At 38.0% G+C, this 26,191-nt stretch overlaps 1 protein-coding gene across 1 annotated transcript; it reads right to left on the reverse strand.

The window, feature by feature from the left end:
• Positions 1-2,110: 2,110 nt before the first annotated feature.
• Positions 2,111-26,157, reverse strand: ZNF474 (zinc finger protein 474). Its single transcript, XM_078365828.1, is given in 4 exon segments — positions 2,111-5,915; positions 5,918-6,128; positions 6,130-6,917; positions 26,019-26,157. Coding segments are annotated over 3 exon segments (1,053 nt in total). The 5' UTR covers positions 6,706-6,917; positions 26,019-26,157; the 3' UTR covers positions 2,111-5,649.
• Positions 26,158-26,191: the final 34 nt, after the last annotated feature.

A 26,191-nucleotide genomic window follows, 5' to 3' on the forward strand; every position in this document is an offset into this window, starting at 1 on the left:
GTCCTCCATTCTGAATTCCGTCTCATAGATCCAGCTTAACTCAAATATCTCATAAGCATTTTGAATTTGATATGGCCAGAATTTAACTATAGCTCTTACTTCCCTAAATCGAACCCTTTCTCAAGTCTTCTTCATCTTAGAAAATGGCACTACTGGTGCAGTTGCTCAAGCTAGAAATCTGGGAGTCATCCTTGACCCTCTTTCTTACCCTTCCACATCTCAACTATCACCAAGATCTGCCCATTGTACCTTATCTTGATCTCTGCTACCAACATGATGGGCCGAGCTGTCACCAGCTCTCACCTGGGTTCCTGAAGTAACCAAACAACTGTTGTCCCTGTGTTCACAGAGCAACTGGAGGAAACTATACGACCTCTTCAGCCTCCTCCGTGTGCCTGTTTCCTTCCTCATTTGGCACTGGCCACACGCGTGCTTTTTCATTTCGTTATGAGATCTTCCTTACCTCAGGACCTTCTTACATGCTGCCCTTGATCAAAATGTCTTTTTCTCTAACCATTCTCTTTCTCCACATGTTTCTTCTTGGCTAGCGCTTTCACAGCTTTTATGTCTTAGCTGAAATGTCTTCCTCCCACAGGTTTTCTCTAACCAAAATCCTGAATGTCGTCTTCCACAATTGTACATTGTCATAACACAATTTTAAATTAGGTTTATATATATATTTAAATTTCATATCATTTCCTCAATAAGACTAAAAACTCCATGAGGTCAGGAAATGTGTTTATTTTTTTATGACCCTATATTTAGTACTTAGTCCAATGCCTAATGATAAGTATTAGTGAATTAATGGCATTCTGTCCTCTTTGTCCTGCCTAACACTCAAAGCTTGGCAGGGTAGCAATACCTGTTTTTTATACACTTCTATGCTCTTCTCATAGTGACATGAAAATATATGAATCTTTGGAATTAGACAGACCGGCTCTGACAGCTACTTGTGAACCCACTGTATGACTTTGAGCAAGTGGCTTAACCAATGTCTCCCAACCTGGGAAGTAGGAAAATAATGTTTTATCTTATAGTAATATAATGAGGATTCAAATGACATCATGTATATAAAGTGCTAACATAAAGTGCTGCGGTTTTGATGGTGGTGTCCCTCCAAAATTCATGGTAGATCTTACTTCCCAATGCAGGATTGTTAAGAGGTGTGGCCTTTGTGAGGTGATTAAGTTGTGAGGGCACCACCTTCATGAATGGGCTTAACAGCCTTATGAAAGGGCTCGAGGTTAGAAGAGAGAGCACCCTTCTCGAATCTCCATCCCTTCCACCACATGACAACAGAGCATTACTCCGCTCTGGAGGATATAGCAACTAATTACCATCTTGGAAGTAGAGCCTTCCTCACAAGTTCATAAAAATCCTGCTGATACCTTGATATTGGACTTCCCAGCCTCCAGAACCATGAGATATAAATTTCTGTTCTTTATAGATTACCCAGTCTTTGATTTTTGGTTATAGCAGCACAAATGGACTAAGACATAAAGGTATTCAGTAAAACTCCCCTGTCTTCCACACCTTCCCCTAAACTCCAAATTCTTCTTACCCAACAGATACACATGCACACATGCAAAATTTGATAGTATGAGAATATCTATCCTGCCCTCCTGAGTTTTTCTGATTATGCTATTCCCATTATGAGTTTTGCCTGTAAAGAATAAGATACTTAGCCAGAGAACATTTATAGCTTTAAATCAAACATTTAACTCTAGCACTAAATAACTGGAGTTTATCTAATAAGGACACCTTCTCAAATACATTTGGTGATAACACAAAGCAGGAAAATCTGTCAATAATAAAATTTGATAGCACAGAAGATTGCTTTAAAAGGAAACACCAGATGGCAGCACCAGATACTGGAGATGTGTCTGATGGGGCTTTAACTCCAACCCGAGCATTGAGGATGCCAAAAGTAGCTTAAAACTGCTTTCAGAGAGACAAGCATTTATAGAAAAGATAGTTCCCCTTAAGAAAGATAACATATATTTTGCAACATAGAACAAGGTTTTTAGGAACAGTGTTTCACATGTTACAAGTGAAATCCTAAGAAAATAACCCCAAGCCTTACCTAATAAAAAGTTATTAGGCAAAAGTGTCATTTTGGCTTAAGTTATATTTAATTAGCTCTGTTCCAGTTGGCTTGAAAGAGCCTAAAGCTAAAGAATGAGTTACAATCAGCTTCTAAAAACAGGCAAAATTTTATCAACTATTAAATGCAAATATTAAAATTATTCATATTAAAATAAGAAATAATTACTTCTATTATTATATTCTTCAGCATAGCTTAGAAAATCATTTACTAAAATAGACATAAAAGAATCTCATTAAATATGTGATATTAAAATTTAAAATGTTAACATATGATTTGGTCCATATAATGAATCAAAGTTTCATCTGGAATTGACACTACTTTTACATTTTTGCTAAATTGGGTATTGCCCTTCCAGGCTTTTAGAGGAAAGAAAGGAAGTGTGATACTGCTCATTACACCATGAAATACATATACACTGTCCCGGGACTGTTCACCTTTTAAATAAAAATCCACACTGAAGGTTTTATTCCTCTTAAATACTGTTTAGTGTCCTTCACAACTTTCCTGTGAGATCACAAAGAATGAGTTCAGCCCTACACTTTGGATGAGAAACAATGAGACAGTTCGAGCCAATATATTGGTTAGAAGGCAATGCAAAATGCCCATTGAGATATTGGAGCAGGACTTGTCTAATCAGTGTTTGTGTTTAGATTTGATAGAAGGATGGCAGGAGCATCTGTGTCATGAGGGACCTGAGCCAATATATGTTGGAGAAACATTCTGAGGGAAAGGCAATTCTTTCTGCCAATGAAACAGTGACTGTGGCATCACTGGAGTGAGTTGTTTTCCAAGTACTATAATCATGGTTCTGAAACTATTTGTCTCACCTGAATCCCTTACAAGATAGAACCCTGTGAGAATGCAAGGCAAAATAGTTGATTCTAATCTGAGATCACACCAAGCATTCCGGAGAGAAATCATCTGAATTGTAAGAAGGAATGTATGAGTGTCACAGGCTGCCAAAAGTCAGCTGTCACAGACAGATTGAATTCTGAAATCTAATAATCATCAGAGTTATGTTCTTTATGGAAAATGAGTAATTCATAGCCCTATTAAAAATTTAAATGATAAAAAGAAAAAACATCTATAGGCAGGATCAAATAATAATTAATCTACACTGTGGAGAAAAGGCTTTCTACTGAAAGCACTATGAAATGGTAAATGTCTTCTCAAAGGAAGGGCTAAAGCCCACTGCTTTGAAAGATCTTATGTTCCCTGGCAGCCTGAGTTTTCTCCTTTGTAACTAACCCAAGCTTGTTTTATGTCTGGCAGCCAAATGGACCCTATGCTGGATGACCTCTCTATACCCTCTACTGAAGCTTGTGTGGTCCCCAAACAGGCCAGCACACATCTGACAGTGGTCGGGGCCAGTTTCCCACTCACATATGTGTTCTCAGGCCTGAGAGCAGGGTTGGGTGTGCTCTGATATAGGCATGTCCTCTAGATTGCCTCCCCCTACTCTCATCTAAATCCATGAGTCTAGTCACTGAAGGGCCATCGCTGGCCTCTCCTGACATTCTTCCCTCCAGACAACCGGGTGAGTCAGGAAGGTGTCTCCTCGGGAAGCTGGAGGCCCAAGCCAACCATTTTCAGCCATCGTGACTGAGTAAGAACATGCTGTGCTCAGCCTGTTGGCTCCACTCTTGAGCACAAAGTATGTGTAACAACAACAAGCACAAGAATCCTGACCACAGGCTTCCCTATCTCTAGATCTGTAATGAGAACATTTGAAGTAAATGCATACAATCAAGAAACAGGGCTGTAAGGCAGAAAGCGAACAGAGTTTCTGATTTGTGGCCCTGAGACACAGATTCTTGTACTCTCTGAATCCAGACCCCACACATTATAGAAGAAAAGCAACAGACAGAAGGTGGGAAAAACAGGTCATGTTTACGAAAGCAGCTTGAAGACCATGCCACACTGAGGAGTTTGGTTTTTCATTCGGCAAAGAAACTAGCTGTTTTTTCTTCAGTATTCATCGGAAAACTTGCCCAGCAGCTGTGAGTGACTCTTCAGCTTTCGAATCATTGTCTTGGAATCTTCTAAACCAATACTCATTTTATTTTAAACAAGGAATTTAGGAGAAAAGGTCTAGATAGTCCTTAAAGTAATAAAATAAAAAAGAAAGAAAAATCAAATTAGAAATAAGGGATGCCCCTCCCCAACTAATTCCTTTGGTTTAATCTTTTACAATAGCTTGTGTAATCTAAGTTTTCTTTTCTTTTTGTCTATTCTTTTTTTTTTTTTTTTTTTACAGAGTCTTGCTCTGTTGCCCAGGCTGGAGTGCAATGGTGTGATCTCAGCTCATTCCAACCTTCACCTCCTGGGTTCCAGCAATTCTCACTGTCTCAGCCTCCTGAGTAGGTGGGACTACAGTCACACGCCACCATGTCCAGCTAATTTTTTTGTTTTTTAGTAGAGATATATTGGTCAGGCTGATCTTGAACTCCTGATCTCAGGTGATTCACCTGCCTTGCCCTCCTAAAGTGCTGGAATTATACGCGTGAGGCACCTCACCAGCCTAATCTTAATTTTCTTAAGAATCCATTATCCCTACAGGCTGGGCTTTTAAGTAGCAAGCCATGGAAAAAAGACTTTTGCCACTTCTTGTTCCTCATGATTTGATATGCTGTAAGGCTGACACGAGATAGTACATCCACCATCTGGTTTAATGGCAGGACAAAGAACCTGGACCAGGCCCTATCTTGTGGGTAGCCACTCTTGTAAGCATCTCTCTCCAATCCTTGTCTACAGTGAAACTTTAGAAAAAATCCCTGAAAACTCTTTGCTATGCAAGCTGGGGATTCCTGGGGTCATGCTTATTAAGAATGGCCCAAGTTGGGGGTCAGGGCCCTATATTCAACCTGAACACAAGACACAGAGAAGCAGCAGGAACTAAGCACCTCCCAGAACACAACCTAGTTGCTTCCGTGCCTATGCTGGGGTTAATTTCCTTCTTACTACAACCATATAAATGTCAAAAGAAACAAATATGCTGTATTTACAGAGCATGTGTATTTTTGGGAGTGCTTCAGTGTTTAATTGTTGCTAAAGTCATTTGGGGTTTTTGACATAGATTCTATTTTAGTAAGATAAACTCAGCATAACCCAGCATTGCCAAAAATGAATTCCTAAGGTAGATGACTAAAATAAACCAGCAATAAATATTGGCTGTTGGAAGGGAATTATATTATATCTTTGTAATTTAGACACAGCATTAATGACTCATTTTCAAATTACAGTCTCTCCCAGGGATTATTTGTATCAGGGATCAGAGAAGAAAGTAGTTAGTTTCTCCTTCTTTTAGACAGCAGAATTGAAGAGGAATATGAACCCATCAGGCAAGGATGTTCTTTTATCTATTTAGCCAAGAGAGATACAGGCCCTGGAGTCCAACAGGGAGTTAACTTGAACAGGCTGCATTGAGGCTGACATAAGGCATTAGTAGAAAAAATACTAGAGGCTGAGATGGCTGATTCTGGGGATAGTTTTCTCTCATTCCCTTACAGGCAGAGGGCGCCACCAGGTTCACCTAATGCAGCTTATGTGGCCTGAATGATCTTAACAGTTACACTGGGTCCTGCCATATTCCTTTGCTGTTTGGAATTGGTGGACTCTTTTAGGACTCCTTTACTCCATAAGGTCAAATTCTGATCTTTTGGCCCATGAGGTTGAGTTTTACAACTTCTCTGGTGTACCAGAAGGCAGTCTGAGGCAAAGGTTAGGTTACAATTTGGGCAGGGCACAAGCTGAGCTTGACTTGGTCGCACGTGGCTGGACTGCACAGTCAGAAGGAGTTGAGGCTTTGTGGGAGTGGCCGCTGGAGCTCCATGGGAAGCCGGTCATTTTCCATTTTCCACTTTTCCAGGCATTTGGGCTCATGTATAGGAAGGGATAGGGTGCCAAATTCCCTACCACAAATGTAGCAGATAATGGTCCTTGGTCGGGCTGGGGTTCCACCAGGAGCTTTCCTGAGGCCAGTAAGGTGATCAGAACTATTAGAGTGTGGTGCTCTGGGACCCGTCTCCCTTTGGCTTGCAGCTTCTCTGATGAACAAGAAGACGATCTGGCAAGAATGTGTGGCCACAGGATTCACAGGGCAGCAGCTGAGCCTGGGCACTCTGAAATGCAGCCTCATTCGTTGCCTGAAGACTGGAGGACCCACTGCCACCGAGAGACTGTGGTTTGGAGGGTTCTGGCCTCCTCAAGTGCTTGGGCAATTTGCCGTTTTCGATATGCCACTTCTGTAAGCACTGGGGTTCATGAATGGCAATTGACTGGGACCCAAATTCTCGACCACAGATATAGCATACCCGCAATCCAGGCCTGCGAGCAGGGATCACAGGGAGGCTAAGCTGGCTTTCTGACATAATTATTCTACTTGATGGTTTTGATAGTATCACAGTTCCAGGTCTCTTTTTCTGAGTGTCTATCTTTATCTTTTCACCAGGATTAACTCTCTCTGTTTCTGGCGAAAGGCTAGAATAAGAGTCATTAGAGAGAAGCCCAGCTTGGTTGAGAAGGAAGGTGGGTTCTTTAGAATGGTGGAAAGTTTGTTGTAACTTATTGGAAATTCTTTTCTTCTTTCCTCTTTCCATTAACAAAGATGCCTTTCTGCAGTGCTTGCTCTGATTTCAGGCCAGACTCACTTTGGGCTTCTGCTTAGAGTGGAGGTTAGTGAGGTTGGTTGTCCTGGGGTTCACACTGTTGCCAGTACCTTATTCCCACAGACCATGACTCAGAGCTTCATTGCAGGGCAGCAGTCTGGAATGTTGGAAAGTCCTCATTAAATTTGAGATGTTTCCAAGATCTGTGTAGGGGGGTGAGAGACAGAAGAAGTTATTACGTACACACACACACACACACACACACACACACACACACACGTTTGGATTGTAAACTGATAAAGGGCAATGAGTATTTTTTGTGGTTTTTTGCTTGTTTTAAATATTGACCTTGTATACTTTTTGACTAGCATAGTAACCAGCATATGGGATTTGGTCAGTAAACTGAAATAAATCTGAAGAAATCTTCCATCATGGATTGCATTATCACTGTGTTGGAAATAGTGTTCTGCCCAGGCCAGGTGCGGTGGCTCACGCCTGTAATTCCAGCACTTTGGGAGGCTGAAGCAGGTGGATCACAAGGTCAAGAGTTTAAGACCAGCCTGACCAACATGGTGAAACTCTGTCTCTACTAAAAATACAAAAATTATCTGGGCTTAGCGGTGCATGGCTGTAATCCCAGCTACTCAGGAGGCTGAAGCAAAAGAATCGCTTGGACCCAGGAGGCAGAAGTTGTAGTGAGCCGAGATCGCACCACTGCACTCTAGCCTGGGTGACAGAGCAAGACTCCGTCTCAAAAAGATAAAGAAAATTAAAAAAAATAGCGCTCTGCCCAAAAAGTTAACTTGACAATTACAGCACATCGTAGATACAGATGACACAAACCAACAGAGGCTGAGACCAGTGTGCTGAGACCATAGAAGAGAAAACTGAACTGTGAAAATTAATGAAATCAGCAGGTCATACAAAAAGACCCCCTGGGCCCCACAAAAACTTCCCTTACGTCAGAGATTCTTAACTTGTTAGTGACATGGATTCCTTTGATAATTCTGTGAGGCCTATGCATGTCTCAGAATAATATTTTTGTAAGCAAAAAATAAAAATGGTTGGTATCATGGGTGAAATCAGTTTTACTGAAGTAATTTGTCAAATATTTCTAGTTGTTATATGCATTTTAATTAAGATAAAGTTTTGTCACAGACTTCTTGAGTGTCCATAGACCTGAAGTTAAGAACTTTTACAGAAGAAGTAATTCAAGATGAATCTTATAAGGATTATCAGGATAGCCCTCAGAAGGACAGAAAAGTCTTGTAACACGTCATGTATTCACTTTTGTTTATTATTGGCATAGGGTATTAATTACGTGTAACTATAATTCTCCAGCAAAGAGTACAGCCTAGGCCAGCACCCATTCTGGTGGGATATCTGCAGATCTTTCATGGGATGATGATACACAGAAGCTGTTTGGGGCTCTTTTTTTTTTTTTTTAAGTATCATACCTACTTTCTTGTTTTATATATGTATGACTTCTAAATATTTTTTAAAATATAAAACAAAGACACTGGATTCCCCAAACCAGAAGAAGTGGCTGCTTAGAAATCCATTAATGGGAAGAAGCCTACATTTTTATATTAAGGGAAGTCATAAGTAAATTTTACCAGGAGTTTATAATCTGGCTCCCCAAAAAGATGACTTTAAGAAGCCACAGGACCTTATTCATTTCCTGAAGGATGACCCAGATCAGGGTGATAGCCTCTAAAGCATCCATTCTTAACCACAGAAGGAGCAGCCCCTGGTGTGAAGCTGGCTCCTGTACATCATGGCAAACACTCCAGTTCAGGCAGTGTAAGACCAGCAGTCCTGGTAATATGGAAACCCTGGGCATTCATTCCGTTTGATAAGGAACAAAAAAGAGCTATAAGATCTGTGCCCAGCTCCTGTATTTTGGTGCCAAGAAAGGTCTGAATCCTTGCCTTTAAGAGTATCAAATCAGGTCTCGCATGGAGAAGGAAGTTATTCTTCATTTTGACATATTCCAAGACAGTAATATTAACAGATGTGGCAAAAGTATGTGTTGGCCCCAGAGCGGCCAGCACAAGAAATAAAACAGGGAAATTTATCACTTGATCAGTACCATCTAAAAGAGAAAGTAGATCTATGGAACATAGAAATAGGGTAAAATTATTTCATTAGGTTTTTAAACCAGCCCATGGGTTATTTCCACAAACCACTCTGCTTCATTGGCTCTGTTCACCAAGGAATTTCAGTTTATCATTTTCCTTGATACCAGGAAATTGCAGACACTAATATGACTTAAGAAGATAGATTAGAAAAATCAATGCAATCAAATAAATCGACTTCCCCTAAATTTTCTCTGGCTCTGTCACTCTTTCTTTCAATCTCTCTCAATCTCTCTCTCTGTCACACACACACACACACACACACACACACACACACACACACTCCTATTCCCATCAGACTAGAATACTGAGAAGTCCCAATGACTTTCCCCAACAACCCCTCCATCTCCCTTTTTATAAGGTAAGAGAAGTAATATTTATTGAATGACAATTATGTGCAAAATATTGCAATGATTTTTTGTAAACATAATTTTAGTTAATTCTCAAATCACTATGAAGAAGGTATTATTATTTCAATTTTGTAAGTAAAGAAACCAACTTAAGAAAGACAAGTGATTTGCCCAAGGCTGTCAGCTTCTAAATGACAGAACTGTGAATCAATTCCAGCTCTCTTTGGCTCCAATACGTGGCTCTTTCCATTATTCATTTGGCCTAAATTCCTCCAGCAGAGCTTCTTCCCTTTAGTTTTATCTCTGTTTTAATGTACTATCCATATGACTCAAGGGAAGGTAACTAAGCTCTCACCAGCCATTATGCTTCCTTTTAGGAGAAGGAAGAGGTAAGAGGGAGGAGGGCAGGTAAGGCACAGAGGAGAAACCCCTGAAAGGGAAAAAACAGAAGAGGGAGGCTGGGATTACCGAACACAATGTTTTTAATGTTGAGTGACAGGGGCCATTTTTTTATAGGTTCAGGAGTACATGTGCAGATTTGGTCTATGGGCATATTGCATAATGCTGAGGTTTGGAGTACACGAGTCCATCCACAGGTAGTAAGCATAGTACCTAATAGGTAGTTTCTCAGCCCTTCCTCTGCTTGCATTGCCTCATGTCTGTTGTTCTCATCTTTATGCCCATGTGTATTTGATGGTTACCTCCCACTTATAAGTGAGAACATGTGGTATTTCGTTTTCTGTTTCTGCATTAAGAATCACTTTATTTTACCATATATAGTTGTGTTTTAGATGTAGTTTTTCCTGAGTGATGTGCAGTGCAGATTCTTTTCTTAATTTCTCAATATCTTCAGAAAAATCTACGTAACCGGCAGAGGTAGGGACCAGTTGTGGGCACGGGGCAGATCAGCAATGAATGATATGTCTTGTCTGTCTTTATCGTGGGCACAGGGTAAAAGTGAAGGCTTCCCCGAGAGGCCAGGAAGTGCTCAGTTTGAAGCCATGTCACCCTTTTGAATAGGGTTAGAGCTTACTGCACAGAAGCATTTGTGTACTGCAAACATTTTCTCTGCAGCAAACACAATGAAACATTACAAAGTGTTCATTTGAATCTTCAACTTTTCTTTTTCTACCATCCCTTTCCTCCTCCAGTGTTTTCCTGAAATTTTTCTCTTCTCATCAGTAAAGGTAACAAAATTTGGAAGATGAGGTAGCTGGAAGCCAGTGACATTTTTGGGAAGGGAGGTGTCTTATGGAGAAATGCATCATGTTTCTGCCAGTGACTGTGCAAAGGACACATACCATGGCACAGCAGTGTTTGTTGCTCTCCCTTTATAAGTTAGCTCTAAAAGCAAAAGTGCTGGGAAACACTAAATGCATATACTTAAATCACCTAAGAAATTGGCCTGTCACCCAAAACGTCATCAAGCAGTTGCTAGGTTATAAAGAGAACCACTTTGCAAAGCCAGCCAGTTTTACTTCAAGCATCTATGGGGAAATGTTCACGCAGTTGGCCTGAATTATTCGTTTTGACCATATCTGCACATAGGACATTTAAAGACTGTCTTGGAAGGCATCACTTTTTATCAACATGATGCCATTTTTCCATTCTCTTCAGGGTTCATGGGAAGGGAGAGGCAAACACACGAAGATTAATGTAATAACTGGAAATCCAAAAACCATCTTGGCATTAGAAGGTGTCTCTTTAAAAAAGAAGGAATAGAACACAATGAAAAATGTGATCATATCTTTTAAAAGATCATTTCGTCCTTTGAAACAAAAGAAATATAGTTGATACATGATATGACCCCTTCTGTATTAGCATTGAATTCAAATTCTTTAAATGGACAAAAATGTAAATAAAAAAGATGGAGTTGGGGCTAATGGTGGCTCTGAGCAAGATTCTAAAATAGAGGAGATTAATCTTCAACATTCTTTATCTGCCCCATTCAGCAGCCTCCACTCTCTAGCTTAGTATCCTTTTAGGCTCACCAATCCTTCTTAGCTATGAAATCTTGCTTTCAAAAAGGAGCTGATGGACTCATTCACACCAAAGCTAATAATCGATCAGGTAATGTCCCTTCCAGTGTCTGGCAGAGACAGTTCCTTAGCAATAGCCATTCCACTCAACTCCCTCAATTAATAGACCCCAGTTTTCAGCTGTGCACATCTACAAGCTCCTTTGTAGTTAGTGAAAATATTGTGTGTGGAACTTGTAAGAACAATTCTTGAAAAGAAAGAAGAGCACGACTGCTTCTCTTGCTTTCCTTCTTACTGATGGAAAGGACTAGTGCTCTAGCAGCCAGATGAGAACAGATTTCATTTATGTAACCCTTGATAGGACAGAGCAGAGACCTGGGTGGACTTGGGTCCCTGATAGTGCTGGAACCATCACAGAAGACCTGGAATGCCTTCATTGGACTTTATTTACATAAGAAAAGTAAATTTTTATTTTTATTTTAGCCATTTTTAAGAGTCTGTTATTCACATAAAAACCTAATACTAATTGAGAGATATCTGTATTTTAATAGTGATGATTAGTGCTACTTAATTCTAGTAATATTATTTCAAAATTCGGGATTTTTCAATGAAGGAATTTTTTTTGAGGGAGTAGAGGTTTGGGTACAAAATTGACTTATTAAATATACACTTTTTCTTAAAAATCAGAAATTTAAAAAATTGATACTGTAATACCATATCAGTTTTTCTTATGAAATTGATTCACAGCATTTCCTTTTTTAGAGATTTTTTTTAAGAAAAAAATTTAATGACTTTTTTATCAAAAAACAACAGCCAATTTTTCCCACAAGCTTCTTAAAAAGCTAGAAGTTAGCAATATTTAGCCAGTTATTAACTTATTTTCTCTATACTTCCAACCTTCTTTTCTATATTTAGCTTTATGACACAGGTACTGGGACTCTGCACTGCCCATTTCTGGCTCTTTGCAAGCTGGCTCTGTGTTATGCTCTGCCAACAGGAATAATGGAAGAAGAATGCAAGAATTGGGGAGCATGAGGGCATTTAATCCTTTTAAAGGCTTCCAGTGTGTGTGTGGTCGCTGTGAGCCTTATTCCAGCAACACTTCTCTGCTCCTGCAGCAGCGGTTTTTTCAGTAGCAGCAGCTGAATCCACCCAAGTTTGTAAAACAAGGCGAACTGACCCTTCCCCACCAGATGCAGTCACCAGCCAGTCTGTACCTTCTCCTTGGAGATCTGGTTTTTAACTCCATAGGGTGTCTCTTCTATGTTTCTAAACTTTTAAAAATTCAAATGGATGTAACAACCCTCAAAATATAAGTAATAATAATCTGTGATATTCAGGCTGCATACTAGTTAAATATTACAATAAATATAACTGCAAATTAATTCTTTCATAGCATCTTACAAAATAAGATGCTTATCTGAACATTTAATCCTCAACTCATTCAGACCACTGAAAATACATTTTTGTAACTTTTACACTATCACCATGCTTTAAAAGCTAGAAAGTATTGTTCTTCGATTTTCCAGTAACTGAACAAATTCATAAGGGAAACCTGCTGTTTTAAGTATGCTTGTATTTTGCTGAAGTTTATATGACACTCTTCATCTGCTGACCCCTCAGCCACAAGGCCATCACTGCCACAGAGGGAGCCACAGCAAAGTGACCCAACTCATAGACCGAGGACGACCAGGAGTGTCAAGGGCAGCTGGGCAGCTGATCTGGCTCACTCTGGTTCTGCACACTCTCTTCTAGGCCGCATCTGGTCCAGTGGCATCTGCAGACCTTAGCCAATCTGATGTAAGTAGGAAAGGCCATGTGAGAGCAGCTGGGACCTAGAGGCCGTATGGCATAAGAAATATAGGAGCAGCATGTGAAAGGTAAAAAGTGGAAACCATTTTCACAAGAGCCATTTAGCCTGAGTCATGGCTTTGAGAAAATTTTGGCTTTTCTAGACTGATTATAAATAATGAAAAATTCCCTTTTCTTTGTCTCTCCTTCACTGTGAATAATTTTAAGCCAAGAAATAAGTTATTTCACTTTCATTCAATTTAATTGTCAGGTATGAACATAATAGTCTATGGTGTCAGAAAATCTATGAAAAAAATGGGAGAAATGCACTTTTTGTGCTTCTAACTAGAGCCCTCTGCCAAGGCATTTTATGGTGTTGAGGCTTATAATACCACCCTATGAAAACTATTGTTAGATCAAGCCTGTAATTTTCACTCTATATTGAGTATCCAAATCACAGAGTACCCAAGAGTCATGAATGCCACACAGGTATGATCGTATAATTGTAATATGGACATTTGCTGTGGCGGAGCACTGGTTATACAAGCCATCAGTATAATCACATTAGAGGCCTATAATATATAGAAATTAAAAGGATAGGCCAAAAAAGAAAAAAGTGGAAGAGTCAGGCTGTCAAATTACAAGTCTTCAAAGGAATTTCACATGCTATATTTTCTCACAGATAAGTTTATTCCAATAGAGTAGCTCTATACCAACATGTCTTTTTCAAGATTTTTAAGCATTGGCTCGTAGGCACATCTGGCACGTAGGTACGTTCCTTTTAGCCTGCAGAAAGTCAAAACTGCTTGACTTAGTCCCCAGTATTTTAAAATGGGGAGATGTTACATAAAATAAGGATTTTTGGTTTCTCTTGAAAAGTAGAAGAGCTGACCAAACAGAGCCCACATTCCTGTGTGACAATATCCAACCTAAGCTGATGCTGAGTAAGAGCTGTACCTGTGGCTCAGAGAGCCAGCCTTTACTCTTCCAAAGCTGCTCACTACCTGATTCACTAATTTATAATTCATGCTTCAGCCTCAGTGGCATTTCAGCTTATGACCCTTTGTGACTCTTGCTTGAAAGTGTCCTGTGGGGACATTTTTTTTCTTAATTAACTATTGAAAATCACTGCAAGGAATTGAGAATCCAACTGAAGTCTTTTTTATAGGATATAATTGTTATAAACCCAACAGCATTAGGGCTGAAATGCTTGGGTCTAGGAGGGAGGGTAAAATCAAAGAAGAAAAGACAGAATCAGTGACTTAAGAAGGAATTGCTATAAGCTGTGGAAGGGTTATAGAAGATGATATATACCTAACTTCAGAGAGACAAAGTAAAGCAGCCAGTGTTTAGAACAGCTACAGGTGGGATCATAGAAGAAATAAAAAGAAAACAGGGAAACACAGACGAAATTGTGTTTAGTGAGTCATCTAAATTTTTGGAGGCATTCCAATAATTATTTATTCATCAGTTGATATCTTAAGAACTACTCTTCTCTTTAAGCCAATGGACTTTGCTTTACCATTAAATGACTCCCCAGATGAGGACTGTCAAATGTCTTATATTATTCATTTAAAGGAAGAATCAGCCAACTAAAATAACCATAAATAAGCTATCAGCAATATAGACCATAGTTGGATTGTAACAATTTGCTCTGGAAATAACATTATAAGAGAATTATGCTTCCTCATGGGGATTACAGGATTTGGTACACTTTTTTTTTTCTGCCAAGCTGTCCATTTTGTTGAGAAGTACCTCTAAATTAGTTTCAACTGAAAATGTATAAGAACAGTACAGCAGCCCCTTCTCAACCTAGAATGAGATCTACAGCCATCAAGTGTCTAAAATCAGTATATTATTATTTTAAAAAATTGGGTGGAGAAAACCCATATTTTAGTATCTACATTTTAAAAGAGTTTTAAATAGATGCATGTGTTTGCCAGCCCCCACTATATGATATGCTTGCACAGAGTTCCCACTTTCTTTATACTCTTGATTTAGTTGAACTCAGTGCAACACTTTCGGCACAGGCTTCTGAGCCACAGTGTATTAGTATCAGAAGTGTGATCACTAAATTTAGTGTGTCCAGGTGGAAACAAACACGTTGAAGAATACAGTTGCACATGAAGGGAGCTGCTTGGCCAGCATAAATTAGCATAAGAGAGATGGGCTCACTGAATCCTGGAGGAACCTTTCTAACGTATCACCCACTTACCTCAAAACAGTATCAAAGTTGTGCCTTAGTTCTATTCACCTCCAGGAGGTCAGTGCCTCCTGGAGCCTGGCTAACACTAAACTGATTATCAATACCATGCGTTACAGACATCAACACCTCAACACCCTTTGTTAATAATGTGGTCTCCACCCAAAGCTGTTTCTAAGGAAAATGCCTGGGAAGGAAGTCAAAATCAGCAGAGTCCAAAAGGCAGGCTGGGCTTCTCCCGTCTGCAAGAATAAATGCGCCTCTATTTTCTGATATCCTCGCCATGACTTTCCTGGTGGTGACTCTGGAGATCTGGTAGTTTGCATGTGCCCTCAGGCTGAAGGCTGTTTCTGAACATGGGCTTTTTGTTACTGTTCTCCTCATGCCTCTTATCCTTCTGTATGAATAAGTTATCAAAATACTATTGTCATACCATTTGACATCGCTGATCTTGGCAACAAGACACTTTCATTGGCCACATGATTAGAGCTCACTAATGATTCAGAATCCTCAGCCCTGCAAATTCTCATTTCTCAGGAAAGCTTGTATGAGATGTCCCCTGCTGGAGAAAACCACCAGAATGAGTCTCCTGTTGTCTAGAGAGAAATTGTTCATTCTTTGTTTCCCCAGATCCATACCAAACAAAACATGCAACGTGGTGATGGTTCATTTAAAAACCTTTTCAGCTTATCATTTAAATTTTTTGTGGTTCAACATTTATTGAAAGCCTCCTTTCACCCTATGCCCTATAACTCTCAACTGCCTTGTTCTGTTTGTCTTTAGTAAACAAAAAGATCATGTGTATATTTTAAGTCACACATAAGATTGGAAATATTAGAATATTTGATGGGAAGAGTCTAATTTAAAATCAACTTTGTGGATGCTGATGTTTCCTAGCTTTCTTGTGTTTTCAACAGGCTCTTTTTCCCCACCTTCTTCTATTTCATTTTGTTTCATTGTTTCCACTCTCTATCTGAGCTTTAAGTTTAGGACAACCCAACAAGAATATCGAATAAGGACAAGATGCCATTAGAAAGAGAGTGAAGGATATAGCACCCCATCGTTGTCACCACTGTTAATGTCCTCTGGATTTTCCATTTGGCTGGAGAGATAAAGGCAATGCCAACAATTCCAGCTCACTACAAGAAAAATGTGGTTTATATTTTAACTTCATTTTATTCTGGAGAAAGGAGTATTAGAAGTGATGTGCCCAGTTTAATCTCATGAGTCATCAAATGTGGAGAACGTCTTCCCCAGTGGGAAAGAGATAGCAATAGGAGAAATCTGAAGTGTAAAAGGTCCTCAATTAGTTGTTCCAAAGGAGGGGTCTAAGAGCCAAAAAATGCAGGTACTTCTTGAAGCCAGGAAGACCAAGGAAACAGATTTTCTCCTACTGTCCCCAAAAGAAAGATGATCTTGCTGTGAGCTGGTTGTGATGTTTCATGCCTGTGATCCCAGCACTTTGGGAGGCCAAGGTGGAAGGATCACTTGAGGTTAGGCGTTCAAGACTAGCCTGACCAACATAGTGAAACCTCATATCTGCCAAAACTTAGCCAGGCATGGCGGCACACACCTGTAATCCCAGCTACTCTGGTGGCTAAAGCATGAGAATACCTTGAACCTGAGAGTTGGAGGCTTCATTGAGCTGAGATTGTGCCATAGCACTCCAGCCTGAGTAACCCACTGTCTCAAAAATAAATAAATGGAAATAAAAGCTGAAAACAAATTTCCATTTTGTGGTGTTATTTTCTATATGGAATCCTATCTTAAAATGGATCCCCCATCATGCTGTGCCGTGACACTTATGTGTGGCTCCATTAAATGTCCCCTTGGCATCAGTAGGTAGGTCATGGGCATTGTTGTTTATCCAGCTCATACTTATTCCGTATGCTCTACATAAACATGAGCAAAGCAAAGATAAAATTTGGAATATACCATAAAATAGCACAAGAACATTGGAGATGCTGCCTGTGGTTCCCAGAAAGAAGTAGATTTCATTTTAATACAGGAGTAAGACTGAATATTTTGCCTATAATTGAGCCAGTTTTGGAAATTCCCCACAGACAGAAGAGGGTCAAGCAAGGACAAATGATAGCATTAACATGATGTAGCTATCCAAAGATGGGACGTCCCTTACTCTTTTCCGCCTGCATGCTCCCTAATGAAGAAAGACATACATGGTAGTTTGGATTTAATTGCAGTTTATTAGTTTCCTAGATATATTTCATTGTTTTATCATATTATGATCTTTTAAAATACATCTTGCCACTCAGATGTTAAGAATTAAAGTTAATTTTTAGTTTTGAGGACATTATAATTGTATTTTTTTTTTTTTTTGAGATGGAGTTTCACTGTTGTTACCCAGACTGGAGTGCAATGGTATGATCTCGGCTCACTGCAACCTCAGCCTTCTGGGTTAAAGCAATTCTCCTGCCTCAGCCTCCCGAGTAGCTGGGACTACAGGCGCAGCTGATTTTTGAATTTTTAGTAGAGACGGGGTTTCACCTTGTTGACCAGGATGGTCTCGATCTGTTGACCTCGTGATCCACCCGCCTCGGCCTCCCAAAGTGCTGGGATTACAGGCGTGAGCCACTGTGCCCGGCCTATAATTGTATTTTTAATTGCAGTTCTTACTAAGATAATTGTAGATTCACACATCGTTGAAAGAAATAATACAGAGATCCCTTGTAAACTTGCCCAGTTCCTTCAAAGGTAACATTTTGCAGAACTATAGTATAGATATTATACTATAATAGTACCTCAACCAAGATATTGATGTTGATACAATCTATGGAGTGAAGTCACAATCCTCAGTTTTATTTGTGTTCTTGTGTGTGTGTATTAAGCTCTATGTCATTTTATCAACTGTTTAATAAGTATCTGCTACTTTTGTTTTTAATGACAATTTATCACATTGATGGCATCAGAATTTTGGTTGGAATTAAATTTCAACATGCATTTTAGAAGGGACAAACATTCAACCATAACCCCTAGGGTTTCCAATGCCAGGGTCTAGAAGAGCTCTTCACCTGTGAAGGTTTTCCATGATGGTTTGTGGTTAGCCTAGCTTCTCGGTAAACTTTTCAGAGAATTCCATTTGCCTATGTTCATGGGACACCAATAATAGATATCAGGACTATCCTCTTTTATTACTCTTCTCCTTTACCTTTCTTGTCCATATTTGCTTATAAGTCCTCTCTACAAAGACTGCTCCATTAAATGCAAATATGGCAAATAACTCCTAAGCTGCCTTAAAAGGTTTTTTTCTCTGTATTTTCAGAAATGAGTTGACTCTGGCTCCCAGGGTGGAAACATGCAGATGTGATGCCAGGTCTTTCTTTCCTTTCAGTAGGCATTAACAATTTCTTAATATTTCACTTTTGTTCAGTTACTATTCTTTCTTCCCAATTTAAGTGTTATAAGCTGCTTTTCATTTACTTGTTCACATCATCATGTTCCCTGTTTTCCAGTGTTTCAAATACCAGGATCTTATGGTACCACAATAATATGGAAAAAATACATAGAATAGGCTGAACTACCTGAAGACATTATGAAATCAATATTTGAAAATGCATACATTTAGGACTTGTCCTGTAAATATCTTGAAATAATGACAATTTTTCAGGTCACAAATCTTGATTTTTTTTGAGTTGATTGCAAAATTTCAGTTAGAAAATTGACAATAAAATAAATGTAGTTACGTGAAAGATCATTACATTTTTAGGGAATGACAATCAAGCCTATTTTATATAGGCAAGGAATGGATAGTGTTGATTTAAGTAATTTTAGCTAAAACAGCATTCCTGTGCTACTTCTGGGAATCTCTGTTGAAAACTCTACTTGGAAACTGCTTATCACCCATAAATGCCCCAATAGTTCAAATAATTAAACTTTGTTTGACATGGTGTTTTACATCAGAAACAGGTTAACTGAAGGGGAAAATGCGGTTTTAATTTTTGTTGATTGAAATGTCATATGTTTCATATATAAGATGGTTCACTTGTGACTGAACAGATAAAGCAATCCCAGATTTATCTGATTTTAATGTTTCACAATCATTCAGTATTTTTTAGTGAAAATGCCATGAAATGATTCAAGGAATGTAAATATTAACTTTTATTACAAATTTATAATTTTTAAATGAACCATAATGTAACTTTATATATTTTTCCATTCTTTCAATGGATATGTATACTTGTCAAGAAAATAAAATTTTATCAGTTATATTTATTATCACATCACTGAGGACTCTGCTTTCAATTGGTCACACACGTGAATACACAAACATGTACACACATACACACACACATACATCACACACCTTATGCATTCCTCTCCATATGTCTTCTGGGTCAAGAGGATGTACTCATAATCATTGCTGTAATAGTCATTTAGTGATTAATCCATGCCACAATGCCAGTCCATCTGACACTTATTTGGTGATGATATGCTGGATTGTAACTAGGTCATATGGTAGTAATAAGGACAATTGTTGGCTGAGAGTCTAACTGAAACTCAAGATTTGAGTCTTTGCCCAATTGCCTTTTTCTTCTATTTCCAGTCCTCACCACTCTTTATTTTGTTATTTGTTCATTTCACAATAATTTTACTAAAATAATGTTTTTACCATATATTTGAACTTGGGAAAAGTCACCTTGCTGGCAAAGCCAGGCTGAGAAGATCTTGAGGATGTTTGCCTTTACCTCAGTTCTTCAAGTAGATTCCCCCTCTTATTGTGGGTTTGCATGTGAAACACAAGGTAAAAAATTAGACATCGGGGGAAAATGGGAACGGCACTAACAGGCACTCTAAACAATTTTTAGCATGCTTTTGTTTCCTATTTGATTGCCCATTAATAATCTAACAGAAAGAAAACATCTTGGCATATTCCATCATCTTCTTACATTTTCCTTCTGCTCCCCTTTTCATCTTAGTATTTTCTGCCTTTGCATTTTAATATATCTCCTTTCCCATGTTTTTTTACTCCTGTCTTCATTCTACCCATTTGATGTGGAATAACTTCTTGTGATATTACATCAATGCATGTAAAAGCATTTCCACATCTAGTATTGAAGTGGTTGGTTATTTCTTTTGGCTGTTTTGCCTGCACTCATAAGTCTAATGCCAGGCAGGTGAATGGGTGTAACTCATCATCTGGGCTGTTTCAACCATGTAAGTGAAGAGCCACCTCCACTATCATGCCCATTTATCTTTTCCAGGGCAGTCACAACTTAAACCTCTGCTGACTAACTGCTGCCCCATGGTTGTCACACTACTCTCAGAATAAAATCCAACCTCTTGAACTTGAATGCCCTTTGTAACCCGGTACCTCCCTCAGTCTCTGCCTATCTCCTTTTGCTCCCCCATTTCTGCACCATGCTCCATCCATGCTCACCTCTCAGTTCCTCAGACAAGTCAAACACTCTCTCACTCTGGGGGAAATTGGTAAAGGGACTGGAAAGAGGCTTTCCACATGCTCTTGCCATTGCAAGAAGAACATTTCAAGACTACAGGCCTTTCAACATCAATGTACTATTTTTGGAAGGTATCTCATTAGAAGGGCTGACAAACTATGACGCACAAGATAAATCTGGCCATTGATCAGCTCTTTTGTAAATAAGGTTTTATTAAAACACAGCCATGTTTATTCATTTAAGTTTGTCTTTGACTGCTTTTGCCCTACAATGGCAGAGTGTATGGCCTACAAGGCCTTAACTATTTACTATTTGGGCAAAGGTAAGAAAGTTTTCTAATGCTTCCATTAGAGCATTCAAATTAGATTTCATTTTAACATTAAGACATCGAGTTATTAATCAAAGTGAACTTTTAGCACTCAATGCAACCAGAATCCTACTAAGTGCTGTCTGCACAGTACTCCATAAGGCTTCGATTAGAGTCTCCTTTCAAACAAATGCTTGGCTGTGTTGTACTCTGGACATTCTATTTGCAGTTTGCCATTCCTTTTAACTGGTTAGTAACTTGCCTCTTTATATTCTCCTTCTCTGCTGCTCCCAACATAGTATATTCCTATTACCATATTTGTCTACTATGATATTTAGAAATTGCTTCTCCATGTTTGTAAGACTCCACAGAAATCATCACTGATCCCTCAGGAAGGGTGTTCTGGAATTGTTCACATTCTTCACCATTTACAACTTACTTCAAGAATCGCATATAATCCTGAAAATGTATCATTCACCAGATAGTCTGGGAAAATTGAGTTAAAATAGTATTACATATTTATCTGAATTATGTAGAACCAGAGAAGAAACAACCATACGAAGGTCTAGTTGGTTAAAAAAAAGAAAATTCTCTTTGAAAGAGTAGACAAGATTCAAATTCTAAAATAAGCTGGAGCTTGGTGCTATGGCTCATGCCTGTAATCTCAGTACTTTGGGAGTCAGGGTGGGAGGACTGCTTAAGCTCAGGAGTTCAAGATCAGCCTGGGTAATACAGTAAGATCTCATCTCTACAAATGTAAAAAATATTAGCCAGACATGGTTGTGTATGGCTGTAGTCCTAGCTACTTGGAGGACTGGGGTAGGCAGATCACTTGAGCCCAGGAGGTCAAGGCTGCAGTGATCTGTGATTGTGCTGCTGCACTCCAGTCTGGGTGACAGAGCAAGACCCTTTCTCAAAGAAATGAATGAATCAGTGAATGAATAAATAAAATAAGCTGGAAAATGTAGCTGATAGAAATAATAGTTTACATGTTGGACCCAGAAGAAATAGGTGAAGTGACAGCAAGATTTGGAAAGGCTGGAAAATATTTTTTCTTAGTTAACATTTGTATGTTATAATTTTCTGTCAATTTGTAGGAATATGCGATGACATTTAATCTGATACTTATTTTACCAGGTATAGATTTTTCTCTGTAATTGTGAGAAATATAGTGTTAAACAGTCAATAGAGTAGATGTTATAAATAATGTTTTCTTGCAGAAATTATGAACAAATAAATATTCTCCTCCTCCTTTTTTTCTGTCTAGAATAGTGTCTATATAGTAGACACTCTTAAATTATTGAATAAATTAATAAATAAAAATTAAGTTTAAGTTACATTATTAATGCACTTGAAAAATACATATTTTTTCACTGGGATTATGATTTCTGAATGTTTATAACTTTAACTGTATTTTTGGCTTTTGCTTATTACAGAATCACTTAAAATCAGGTTATTGCCTCAGGAAACATTTGGGCAACATGCAAGGACTGCCCAACCTGATTCTAATTCTTGTGTATGGTTCACTGGCAAGCAGTCATAGAAGGACTCAACTTCCATATTTATTTTGAATACTTGCTTCAAGTATTCAAATAATGTAAGTTGCCCTCTTAAAATTAATATGCCAATAAGGATAGACAAACAGATTCATGTAACAGAATAGATAGTCCAGAAACATATGGTCAATTTACATACATGGTCATTGGTCAATTCATTTTTGATGAAAATGCCAAGACAATTCAATGGAGAGAAGAAAATCTTTTTAACAAATGAGAGTGGAACAACTGACAACTGGATGCATGTAGGGATAAACCATCAACTCCTTACTTTTTTTTTTTTTTTTTTGAGACAGAGTCTTGCTCTGTTGCCAGGCTGGAGTGCAGTGGCTCAACCTCAGCTCACTGCAACCTCCACCTCCTGGATTCAAATGATTCTTCTGCCTCAGCCTCCTGAGTAGCTGGGACCACAGGCGCATGCCACCACACCCTGCTAATTTTTGTATTTTTAATAGAGACAAGGTTTCACCATGTTGGCCAGGATAGTCTCGATCTCTTGACCTCGTGATCCGCCTGCCTCGGCCTCCCAAAGTGCTGGGATTACAGGCGTGAGCCACCGCGCCCGGCAACTCCCTACTTTCACTACACACAAAAATTAACTAAAGATGGATCATGGAACTAAATATAAAAGCAAAAATGATAAGGCTTTAAGAAGAGAAAAATATTAATGATCCTAATATTTGAAAATATTTTGTGTTAGACAAAATGCCAAAGAACAAAAAGAACTAAGTATGAAAGCAAAATATGACAATTCACACTTTCTTTTAGTTATAAACTTCTGCAAATTAAAAAAAATTAAGAAAATTACAAGGCAAGATATAGATTGGGGAGAAATGTTTGTAAGACATCTATTGAAAAATTGGAATGTCTAAAATTTTAACTTTATTAAGTTAAACCTATACCTACCCAAAACTATTGACATTTTAGATAATTACCTAAGAAAAATGAAAGCATATGTTCACCAAAGTCATATACAAATGTTTACAGTAGCTTTACTCATAGTAGTAAAAAACTGGAAATAACATAAATATACATCAACAGATAAATGGATACAAAATTATGGCATATTCATACAATAGAATATTGTTTCACAATACAAATGAACAAAGTACTAATACACACTACATGGATACCTTTGAAAATTGTGCTGCTGAAAAATTCAAATGCAAAGGAAGTATAGGTGCTGAATGATTCCATTTAAATAAAACCCTAGAATAGGCAAAGCTAATCTCTAGTGACAGAAAGTATATCAGTGATTTCTTGGTGGGTAGGTGCATGAATGGAAAATTGACTACAAAGGTTAATGGACATTTTCTATACTTATAGCTTTGTTGGTTCCATAGATGTAATTATTTGTCAAAACTCATCAAATTGTGTCCTTAAAATGGGTACATTTTATTGTATGTGAGTTATATATCAATAAAGAAAGCATTGAAAAGAAAAAAAACGATTTTAAAGAGGTAAAAGGTGTGAATAGATCATTTTTTAAAAGATACAAATCTCCTAGAAGCTCATGTAAAAGTACTCCATTAGTCACCAGAAATATGCAAATTATGACCATTGTGACATATTATTCCATACTTATTACAAGTATCTACCCTATCACCCATTAATTTCACTCCTGGGTCTGAATCCAGAATAAATAAAAACATACATCTAATAAGACTTGCATGGGCTTCTTTTCTTTCCCCACATATAAGTGAGATCACATAGTGTTTATCTTTCCTTATCTGGCTTATGTCACTTCATATAATGTTGTTGAAAATAGCAGGATTTTCTTCTCTTTTAACGTTCAGTAATATTCTATTGTATGTTATATCACATGTTCTCTAACCATTTATCTGTTGATTGGTAATTTGTTTGCATATCTTGACTGTTGTGAATAAAGCTGCAATGAACAAGGGAGTGCAGATATATCTTTAATATACTAATTTCATTTTCTTTGGATATCTACCCAGCAGTGGGATTGCTAGATCAGATGGTAGTTCTATTTTTAAATTTTTGAGGAACTTCCATACTGTTTTCCATAATGGCTGTATTAAATTACATTCCCACCGACAGTGTATAAGGGTTCCCTTTTCTCCACATTCTTGCCAACACTTGTTGTCTTTTGTCTTCTTGATAACAGCCATTCTCACAAATGTAAGGAAATATCTCATTGTGATTTTTATTTGCATTTCCCTGATGATTAGTGATGGTGAGCATCTTCATATACCTACCTGTTGAGTACAATAGTAGTTACCATGGGAGGGGGATTAGGTGAAGGGAAGACAGGCAAAGTGTACAAACCTTCAGCTATAAGATGAGTAAATTCTGGAAACCTAACATACAGCATTATTACTATAATAAATAATTGTTATAATTAATGATAACTAAAATGTGCTAAGATAGTAGATCCCAAACATTCTCACCACACCCAAAAAAGATAACTATGTGATCTAATGAGTATTTTAATTAGCTTGATTATGGTAATTATTTCACGATGTCTACATATATCAATACATTTCTTGATACACCCCAAACATATGCGATTTTTGTCAATCATACCTCAATAAAGCTGGAAAAAAATTAGACACAATAAAATTAGGAGAAAAGTGATTTGTGCAAGAATGCTTATAGCTGCTTTAGCTATAAGAGGCCCAAATTAGAAGCAAACCAAATACCAATCAATAGATAAACAAATGTAAAATAAGCATATAATTCAATTATACTTACCTTTGAAAAGAATTGTACTACTGATTTAAAAAGCCACATTGAAATGTTTGAAAAACATTCTGCTAAGCCAAAGATATCAGTCCAACAATATAATATATAAGGTATCATTCTGTTCATATAAAGTTCATGAATGGCCAACTATTATTTAGGGACAGAAGTCAAAACAGTGGCCATCTATGGAGGAAAGATCGGCTGGAAAGGATGTGAGGAAACATTCTGGTGTGAAAGAAATGTCCTGTGCCCTGACTGAGGTAACCATGACATGGTTGTGTATACCTGTTAAACTCAATGATTTTAGAAACTTGAATTTAAGAACTCAAGATTGGTTCAAGATTTGCTCCAGATAGATTTTATCTCAAATAATTAAAGAATACCAGCCAAGCCAATTGAGCAATTATAGCCTTTAACACCCCTTTTCTTTCATGGATAATCTGGCTAATAAACATATAGTTTTGAATTATGTTAAAACCCTACCTTATCTACTGTTCTTTGAAAAAAATTATTTTAAATATCATTCTTTCAAATACAATTTTATTATCTTTTAGGTATCAGAACATTTAATCCATCGTTCACTCACCATTGCCAGCATCTAAAGAAGTAAATGATATTTATTGTTTTGTTTAGTAGTATTTGATATTTTTCACTTAAGAACTAATTATTATTATCATTTGGATTCTTTTCTATAGCAAGGAAATATTTACTAAATACTGGTGAAAGGCCAATGGAAGAGACCAAGAATATCTAACAGAGGCAGTTGTTATTAGTTGAAAGGTTTGAGATTTAAGACCTACCAGACAACATAGAATGCACACACCCTGTGAGAACCTCACCTTGTGACATTTGTTCTTTACCTTTTTATTTTGGCTTTTAGCGTGGCATTCTGAGTACCTCTGAGTTTTCAGGGAAGGGGCTGATGGAAACAGGAACAGAATAGCTAGGAGCTCCAAGATTCATATCCCTTCTTGCAGGAGTTGGTGTGTTTGTGAGGCTGCTGAGTAACAGGAACCACAGCATTTGTCGCCTG

This window comes from Callithrix jacchus, chromosome 2 (assembly GCF_049354715.1).
Source record: "Callithrix jacchus isolate 240 chromosome 2, calJac240_pri, whole genome shotgun sequence".
NCBI lineage: Eukaryota > Metazoa > Chordata > Mammalia > Primates > Cebidae > Callithrix > Callithrix jacchus.